Source organism: Phalaenopsis equestris, unplaced genomic scaffold (assembly GCF_001263595.1).
Source record: "Phalaenopsis equestris unplaced genomic scaffold, ASM126359v1 Scaffold000427, whole genome shotgun sequence".
Taxonomy (NCBI): domain Eukaryota; kingdom Viridiplantae; phylum Streptophyta; class Magnoliopsida; order Asparagales; family Orchidaceae; genus Phalaenopsis; species Phalaenopsis equestris.
In genome coordinates, this window is record NW_018164868.1 from 300,526 (window position 1) to 311,051 (window position 10,526).

Consider the following 10,526-nt stretch of genomic DNA (forward strand, 5'->3'; position numbering starts at 1 on the left):
CCTAGGTGAGGCCTCGCCACGGCTCGGGGCCCCCGCCGCCTCCTTCCTCTTTACTCGACAGAGACGTCGTCATTCGTCGACGTCACTACCTCTCGCTACGAGATGCCTTAAGCTGCACCTGTTGTCTCTCGCTTTTGCTGTTCGACTAACAAGGTAAGTCGACTCGCTTCCACCATCCCCCAACACGTAGATCTATACCCGATAATATCTCTTCGACTACCTAAACCTCTCACATCACTTCTCCCTCCTAGGCTTCTAACTGTTCATTTCTTTGTTGCCGAATTCCTCGTTTCTTTTTTTTGGTTTTTCTCATTTCTTCTCCTTCAGTTACGAAAACAGGGCATTATAATCTTCCCTACTTACAAAATTTAGTCTCCCAAATTATAAATATATCTCAAGTTATTTCTCATTAAGCAGGTGAACGTTAGCTATCTATGAAATTTTGGGTAATTGATTAATTTAATGACTATAAAGGAAATTATTTAATACAAGGTGACTCAACTATACTTCAAAACAAAATATTGAAGCAATAAAATATACTAGGAAAATGCCCTATATATATAAAAGAGAACACTACACTCTTTAGGTCTTATCACCATTCACAACAGTAGGTTCTTCAGATTCAGTTTAAGCAAGGAAATATACTCGAGGTCGATTAGATTGTCTTGGTTGATCATGGGTCGGAGCTGAAGCTATGGATTTTTTATCTTTTTCTGCTCGTCTGTGGATTTCTGTGAATGAGCTTTAGTCAATTTCTGATCTTCAGTACTCTTCAGACCAGGAGATGGACAATAGCTTGCTATGTAACCAAGCTGATAACACTAAAAGCAAGTGTTAGAGCCCATCAAACATTCATCTTTATATTGTATTCCGCATTTGGCACTAGTGGCTCTAGTACCTTGAGTCACACCTCTGCTAACTCCTTCCAAATTATTCTTGGGACTCTTCTCATTGGATCATTCAGAGTGATCTATACATTCTTCTACATTCTTTCTCTTGCGCATCTCCTTACGTTTAAGAGTAACCTGATAGTCGATCTTCATCTTCTAGCTCTTTCTACTAATATCGAGTATTCATCGATTCCTAAAGGTGCCAACTGCTATCTAATCAAATTTTTAATCCCGAAAGGAATTTGTATCACTTTTCTTCTGCAGTAGAGATCAACTATAACACATACCTCAATAGTGCAGTAAATTTTGCTTCGTACCGCATGAGTGTCTCTTTCTTTGTTTCAACTTGATTAACTTGTCTTGCATCTGTCTTCGAGTGGATATATATACAAACCACTCTTTAAAAAGGTCCACAAACTCCTCCCAACTTGTCATCGTGTTGGGTATGTCCTCTAACTTGTCCTGATGTTGCCTACGTCATCACCTTTCTGCTTCTCCATCTAGCACAAACATTGTCGATAGTACCCTTCTTTCATCCAAAAAGGCCATGCTATCTAGTATCTTCCATATCCTCATTAGTTAATTCTCCGCCTCAATCGTTCTTCAGTTTTCGTGAATAAAATTTGATGCAAATTTTGAAACATCTTCAAATACTTATCAACAATGATTGTCTCACTTCTGATAGGCTATGATCTGGATTTCTGAATCAACTAAGTCATCGCCGACATCATTTGTGTTCACATTTATGGTAGGTCGTATTTCTTTATTTTCTATCATATTTTCATCTTCTATAATTTTGAGTGTTTCACTATTTCTAAATGGATAATAATTATTTTAATAGTTTTGAAATTTTCTTATATTAATCTTATTGGCTCTTTCGTCTATATCCAATTAAATAAACCTAAACTTTGGGCTTGTATATCACTTTTGTCCTGATTCGATCCAGAGCTTGGAATTTACTAAGTTGGGTATAGAAGGTCAGACGGTGTGAATTAAATTTTCTATAGTAATATATAATTTAACAGATGAAAGAGTTACTAATCAAATAAATTAAAACAGAATGATTAAAATCACCTCGTTACTGGTTGTCTGCATTTTCTATAAATGTTTTCCATTTTATCACTCATCTTTTAAATCACTTTAAATTTACTTAAAAAGTTAGTTTAAGATAACTGTGAGCTTAACAAATCAGTGAATACTTGCAACCATAAATCACAGTAATACACGAAAAAAGAAGTAATATGCGTGCTAGTTAAACTGTTTAATAAATCGATATAAATATTTGATGTTATTTAACATGTTTTTACTATATCATTAGCATATTATTATAATTTAATATTTATATAACCATCACAACACCATCTAAAAATTATGTCAATTAAGACACGTTAATATCAGTGTTTTTTTTATATACGTGCACGAGTACCTTAGTGTTCTCTCACTAGTACTATTAATATTTTTTTTCCATCATAGTCAGTCATTCACATACAAACAATCAACATAAACATTTTATTCGTATATTTGTTGCATTCAGTTGAGCATACTTTATAAAGCATACACTTGCTGCATGAGAGTAAGTAGCTACAATATTCATAACAATATGATTGATGAAGAAAAGTATTTCAATTAGAATAAAGCACGTGCATGTATCATCAACAGTTAATTATTGGGAAGAAATAAATTATTACTATAGATTAAAAATACGAGTACTTACCTCAAAGTTGTATGACTTGTTTCAAAAATGTTAAATCTTTGCGTTCAATAGTTAGTTTCCTACAATATTGTAAAAGTATAATCTTTTGCACATTATTAATTATGTTTAATTAATCTTTTAATTATTTTTGTAACTTTAATTATTGATTAGAAGCTTTATTTTAAGATATCATGTTATTTTAATTTAACTATCAAAACTTCAACTAAATGGACATTTATGATTTTATTCAATATCCAATAAATATCCGCTCAGAAAAGTGACTCTAAACTTTATTTCCAAATTTCAATTAAATCTTTCATAATATTATTATTATATTTAATGGTATTACACATATATAACCAGATAATATATAATATTAAAATACAAAACCTATAATTTTGACCTTACCAAAAGCTCAGCCTAGTTCAGCACCCACACAAATCTCTTCTTCCTTTGCACGCTAGCTTCTTGTCTCCTCTTTTTATGCTCAATTACTTTTCCTTCACCCACATGAACTTAACCTTCCTCCTTCTCTAGGATGCTCCCTCCACTCCTTTTCTTCTTTGTTGGTAGGCTAGGGCACGGGCTCTACTCTCGCGCCTCCTGCCTTGCTTGAAGCTCGACGACGTCGTCACCCTCTTCCTCTTCAGTGGCTCAACAAGCCTTGATGCTGTCGACGGCTCCCTCTTCTTCCTCTTTGCTTGACAGAGACGTCGCCATTTGTCGACGTCGCAACCTTCGGCTACAGAATGCCCTAATTTTTGTCTGTCAACTTGCCTCCACCATCCCTCAATGCATGCATATATACCCGAATATATATCTTCGACTACCCGTACCTTTCATTTCACCTCTCCCTCTTTGGTGTCTAACTATTCATTTCCGACTACCCGTACCTTTCATTTCACCTCTCCCTCTTCGGTGTCTAACTATTCAGTTCTTCTTCTTCGATTCTTCGTTGTCCGACTCCTTGTTTTTTCTTCTTTTTGTTTTTTTTTCATTTCCTCTCCTTTGGTTAAGAAAACGGGACGTTAAAGGAAAATTTTATAAGATGATGGTGAGTCTTGCAATGCTCTATGACACAGAATGTTGGCCTTTAAAAATGAAGCATAAAACAAAATTAAGTATTGCTGAGATGAGAATTCATTGGTGGATGAGTGGCTTGACACTTAGAGAAAAAATGCGAAATGAATATATCCGTTGTATGGTTTTTTTTGCTCCAGTTGAGGACAACATTTGAGAGGGCCGTCTTTGATGGTTTGGTCATATTAAACATTGACCATCTGATGATCCGATTATGAGAGAAGATGTTTTAGATTTGCATATGTTAAGAAAGATAGAGGTAGACCTAAAAATTTTTGGGCTTATTATATAAAAAATGATCTTAATCTCTTAGAACTAAATAAAAATATGACACTCAATAGGGCACAATGGAGAAAAAAGATTCAAGTAACCGAACTCTCTTAGTGGGATAGAGGCTTGTTTTTATTTTTGTTGTACCGTGGTTAATAGAAATTAAGAATTCAGCTTTAGCACATTTGTTGGTTGAATAGTAAATTAATCCCTGACTAGTTTCGTTCAGTTAGACCTTATTGTGTGTGTGTGTGTTGATATGATATGATTATGGCAAAATATTGTATGTACTGTTGTATATTTTGAGTATAGTATGAACTTGGTTTGGAAGACTTGTGGAAGTAATGATATCCCCGTGTTTTAAAAAAAGTTATGGAAAGCATAACTTATTTGTTAATGTTGATGCTGAGCAACCAATGAAATGATCCCTAGAATTTTTGGGTTTAGTGATTTTAGTTTTAGGCTTTTTAGTTATTTTATTTGGTCCTTTAACTCACCCAAATCTAAACTAGTTTGCATGGTCCAATATCTGCGTCTTTATGATTTTTGTTCAATGCTTCTTTGTTCCGTTAAATCTAATGTTTAGAATTTGATAAATAAATTAGCTTAAAAATTCTTATAGCTATTTCAAGGATTGTAAAGTAAAGAAGCCAAATGATCAATGGAACATTATGCAACTCAAAATTCATGTGGATCTCCCTTGAATTTTTTTTTTTTCCATCATAAATATTGATCTCTAGAGACTATAATCGTTCTCCCTCAAGCCTTGGCATGTCTCCTTGTAGATTTCAAAATTTGGTGCTTCTACAGCTAGAGTTATTGATGGATGAAGAGTCCCACAAAGTAAACATAAACTTTTCTAAACATTAAAAAACTAAATGTCATTTTTTAAGTTTTCAAAACAAACAAAAATTAGAGATTGCAAATGTGTTCTGGAGAACATGTTTTGTAAGAATTTATCTACTTATTCAAATTTAAAACTTGCTTCATTTTATCTTTTCCCCTGAATATATATTATTTGAAGTTCATGCTTATTGTGCTGAGTGGAAAACTTGAACACTTCTTCTTTGAAGACTTTGCTAATGAAAAAATGAAATGAACATAAACTTTAGTGGAAATCTTAATTTGACTTAATCTTCAACTTTTTGTAATGTCCAGGTGATGCAGAAATACCAGAAGTATTTTCCAGTAACTGATGAATCAAGCAACAGGCTACTTCCATTCTTTATAGTTGTGAGGACTTTTATATGTTTCAAGAAATTTTGTTCGTTCTTTGAATGTGTTGAAACAATATTTAGTTGCGTTAGACCCATTATTAATTGCCGTCTTCTAGGTTGCGAATGGTATGTTAAACAAAAGTGTTGTTCAAAAAGGAAATGAAGCTGTGCTGAGGTTTGAAATTGATTGCTTTTATCCTTGGTGCTTGTTCTTTCTTTTTTCATTTTGCAATACATAGGTGATTAGAATTTGGTGGCATTGAAGTAATCGGAAAGTTTCATTGTTTAGTTTTAGTGTTGTCTACAATTCTTGGTTCCTAAATTTTATTTCCTTCTACTTAGTTCAACAGTCTTTTTGTTTTTCCTTGGTTCTTGTTGATAGTACGATTTTTTATTTATGTATTAATTTCTTCATCAGAGCTCGCTTTGAGGATGCAAACTTTTTCTATAAGATGGATACTCAGAAGAAGTTGTCTGAATATCGAGGTTACCTGAATGGCATCCTCTTTCATGTATGTTGGCCATTTTTATCTTGCATTTTTTATTGGATTTGCTGTGACGAAGTTTGATTATTCAAAATGAATAGGAAAAGTTAGGGACAATGCTCGACAAGATTGCACGTGTCCAGAATATAGTTGTTAAATTAGCTCTTGCACTGGGCCTTGGCGAGGATGTTTTTCCCATTGTTGAAAATGCTGCAGCACTGGCCATGTCCGATCTTGCAACATCAGTTGTGACAGAGTTCACCTCCCTATCTGGAGTAATGGCACGCCATTATGCTCTAAAGGATGGTTACTCTAAGGAGGTAAGTAAATGTTTGCCTGAGAACATATTTTAAACTATTCAAAATCTAACATCAAAAATACCGCCACAGACATTTTGCTAAAATTGCACAATTTTTGTACTTATATTTTTGTTCTTAAAGCATAAAAAAGAAACCTGTTAGGAACAAATATAATTTTACAAAAATTATGCTCTAAAATAATTTGAAGACGCTATCCAATTGTCCAATATTATATAATGATTCTTCTCAAGTAGCCTTTTTTTCAACTAAACCAAACACGCAAACACTAGTTCAATGTTCCTTTTTAAACAATTCTGATCAGCTAGGGTTTCTTTTTTTCCAAAGTACAAGAAAGTTGGAAAACCAAATTGATGAGTGCATGCCATTGCGTCTGATGTTGGATCGAGGCTTGACATTTGAGTTAAATTATCATTGTGTTTGCTCTCAATATATTTATCATTATTAATTTTTTTGGTCAAAGGCAACAAGGTCATATTTTAACTTGGATATGCCAACATTTGAGTTAAATTATCATTGTGTTTGCTCTCAATTTATTTATCATTATTAATTTTTTTGGTCAAAGGCAGCAAGGTCATATTTTAACTTGGATATGCCAAGACCTGGCTTGGGGTTTAGAATTAATCAAGAGGGGAGCAGGCGGTCGGACGGTGAGAATTATATTTTTTATATTTATTTACTTTTTTAACAGTTGAAAGAGTCACTAATCGAGATAAATTAAAATAGAGTATTTAACTTTGTTATGGTTATCTATATCTTCTATAAATATTTTCTCTTTTATTGCTCTTCTTTTAATCAATTAATTAGATTTGAAAAATTAGTTTAAAACAACTCCTTAGCTACAACATTATAAGGAAAAAGAAAATAAGATGCATATCAGTTAAATCTTTTAATAAATCAATAAAAATATTGAATATTATTCAAAAGATGTTATTATATCGCTAGCATATCAATGTCATTTTAAATTCGTACAACTATTATAGGAACACTGTCTAAAAATTTTGTAGAACTAAAACTAAATACTTGGAATGTAATTTTTGTAGTAGTAGCTCTAGTGGTTGAGTTGTAAATGTGGGTGTTCAAATCACTAAAAGGTGTGAACATTTTAGATGTCTCGGGTCTAGTGTTCAGAGTGATGGTGATATAGATGGGAGTGTTATTAGTAGAATTCAAGTTGGTTGAAGTGGAGGATTGCTTCGGGCTTATTGTGTGATAGAAAAATACTGCTTAAATTGAATTTTATAAGATGGTGGTGGGATCTGCAATGCTCTATGGCTCAAAAATGCTAAGATGGTGGTGAGATCTGCAATGCTCTATGGCTCAAAAATGCTGGCTTTTAAATGAGAAGAATAAAACAAAGTTAAGTATTGCTGAGATGAGAATGCTTAGGTGGATGAGTGGCTTGAAACTTAGGTGACAAAGTGTGAAATGAATATATCCATGAGAGGGTTGGTGTAGCTTTAGTGTCGGACAAGATACAGAGAATCGTCTAAGATGATTTGGTCACATTAAACGTCTACCATCTGATCCGGTTAGGAGAGTAGATGTTTTAGCTTCGATTGATGTTAATAGAAGCAATGGTAGACCCTAAAATGTCTTGGGCATATTTTATAAAAAATGATCTTAATAAATTTGAATTAAATGAAAATATGATACTCAATATGATGCATTGGAGGAAAAGGATTCATGTAGTCGACCTCACTTAGTGGGATAATGGTTTCTTGTTGTTGTTATTGTATAAATTCTTTTTGACTTATGCATGGTTGATATTAGGTTAGTTTAATTTTTTATATTTTATTTATCCCTTATCTTATTTTAGTTATTAGTAGCATAGGATCGAATATTTTCTATCAACTTGAGAACATGTCACTTATGTGGGACTAAGTTCAATGAACATCATATAAAGGCTCATATTCGCCACCCTACTAATACCTTTACGTATTTTTATTTATTTAGGGCTCATCTTTGTCGCCCCACCTGATGGGAATGTTATTAGTAGAATTCAAGTTGGTTGAAGAGGAGGATTGCTTCGGGCTTATTGTGTGATAGAAAAATACTGCTTAAATTGAATTTTATAAGATGGTGGTGAGATCTGCAATGCTCTATGGCTCAAAAATGTTGGCTTTTAAATGAGAAGAATAAAACAAAGTTAAGTATTGCTGAGATGAGAATGCTTAGGTGGATGAGTGGCTTGAAACTTAGGTGACAAAGTGTGAAATGAATATATCCATGAGAGGGTTGGTGTAGCTTTAGTGTCGGACAAGATACAGAGAATCGTCTAAGATGATTTGGTCACATTAAACGTCTACCATCTGATCCGGCATCTATTGGAGAGTAGATGTTTTAGATTTGACTTATGTTAAGAAAGGCAGAGGTAGACCTAAAAAGACTTGGGCATATTGTATAAAAAATGATCTTAATATATTTGAATTAAATGAAAATATGATACTCAATATGATGCATTGGAGGAAAAGGATTCATGTAGTCGACCTCACTTAGTGGGATAATGGTTTCTTGTTGTTGTTATTGTATAAATTCTTTTTGACTTATGCATGGTTGATATTAGGTTAGTTTAATTTTTTATATTTTATTTATCCCTTATCTTATTTTAGTTATTAGTAGCATAGGATCGAATATTTTCTATCAACTTGAGAACATGTCACTTATGTGGGACTAAGTTCAATGAGCATCATATAAAGGCTCATATTCGCCACCCTACCAATACCTTTACGTATTTTTATTCATTTAGGGCTCATCTTTGTCGCCCCACCCATACAAGTTATCATAATTATTTAAGTCTCACCTTTTTTGTCCAATTTGTATAGATATCATATACCTGGTTTGATCAACTTATCCCACAGATCATAACATTTTTTAAGCTCTAAACATTTCTTATCATTGTTCATTTTAATAAATATGTGGATTCAGTTTAAAATATACTGTATTTCAAATTTACAATATGCACAAATGTTGAAACCTGGATTCAGTTTAAAATATACTGAATAAAAATGTGTTTTAGTTTAATGATCATTTGATTTAAGTTGAGTCTTATCATCATTTTCAATGTATTAGGAGAAACTTGGGTGGTAAGTTATAAATTAATAAGTGAATTAGGCCTAAAATTTGTCGAGATCTTAACCTATATGAAAGCACTTGAGATAGAGCATTATTAGCTTCTTCCTACTGTTAGTACATTACCGTATTTTCAAACTCCTGAAAAATAGCTCCTGTTGGAACTTGGACCCTCCTTGTTTCTAGTGCACATGGAAGGCTAACAATTCCTTTTTAAAGGATATCGCAGCTTCAAATCCAAAAATTTGTGAGCTCTATATGTTTCAAATGTTGTCAAAAAGTGACTTCCTGCTACCCTTTCCCTCCATTGATACCTGACCTTTTATTCGACTCATCTATGATCTGTTGATAATTTATAGTCCTTGTTTATTTAAATTTTTGTAATAATTGATTTTCAGATGCTCTATAAAAAACACCCCTTTAAAGGTTTATTTGTATTCCTGCAACTCAATACTTAATTAAATATCTGGGTATGTTGGGAGCTTTATGACTGAATATTTCAGTTCTTTCGCTCTAGCATGTTTTTAATCAGCTATTTTTGCCCCACCTACGTGTTTGCTTTATACCTTCCTTGCCCATGTGATTCAAGAGCTGTATAAGACAATCGATTAATTTGCTCCAAGGTATAAATCTCCTTATTACGTCTAATAAGCCTCTTTTTATCATTGTTCTTTTGCTTTTACAGCCGTATCTTTAAATCTGGCCTTGCAAAGCATTGCCAAGGATTCTGTTATTGCATCATTAAAGTTTCAAAACATTATTTTACAAGTCATGTTTAGTACAATTTTCTTGTATTGTCTTTTTTAATTTTATAATTTCCTTTCTATATTTTTTCATTGTTTGTGTTTATTTTATTTAATGATGGAACATACTTAATTCGTAATGACTCATCTTTCACAAGCTTGAATGTAAAAAGATATCAAAGCAAATTTCTACTGCAGTAAAAGGATTATATTGATGTGCTAAAGAACTTCAATGCTTGAAGATTGCAGAAGCACTTTTCGAGATCACTCTTCCCAGATTTTCTGGGGATTTACTTCCAAAAACTGATGCGGGGATCGTTTTAGCAATTGCTGACAGGTAATTACTTCTATATCATTAGTTTCTGCAGAAATGTATAAAATATAATTTACTCGTGCATGTTTAGAGTTCAAGCCTGACTCTGCTAATGGTCAAACTATAGAATGAGTTTGAACAACCTACTCTTTTGCTAGAGTTTAAAAAATTGAATCATAATGTTGCAACCAAAGGAAATTATAAGCCAGTTAAATATTACGTAAACATAAATATTAAATCTTGTACATTATCAAAAATGATGGAATCTTAGCTCAAATATTACCAATAAAACCTACTTCACTTAAAAGTTTAATCTCTTAGGATATTTTTAGGCATAATTTCTTTGAATATATCAATGCTCATTTGTAACCCAGTCTAAATCTATTATCCATCCTTAAATCCAAGAATAATGGAAGCATAATGATGCGGGAAATATTCCCCCCCCC

General features: G+C 32.8%; 1 protein-coding gene across 1 annotated transcript in view; it reads left to right on the top strand.

Moving 5' to 3' along the window:
- LOC110027366 (glycine--tRNA ligase, chloroplastic/mitochondrial 2) overlaps positions 1 to 10,526 on the top strand; it is a gene marked incomplete in the record, with an annotated part of 183,566 nt that overhangs the window by 137,155 nt on the left and 35,885 nt on the right. Inside the window, 5 exon segments of the mRNA XM_020728758.1 lie at positions 5,092 to 5,166; positions 5,267 to 5,325; positions 5,569 to 5,662; positions 5,737 to 5,955; positions 10,010 to 10,104. Coding sequence (XP_020584417.1) covers positions 5,092 to 5,166; positions 5,267 to 5,325; positions 5,569 to 5,662; positions 5,737 to 5,955; positions 10,010 to 10,104 — 542 coding nt within the window.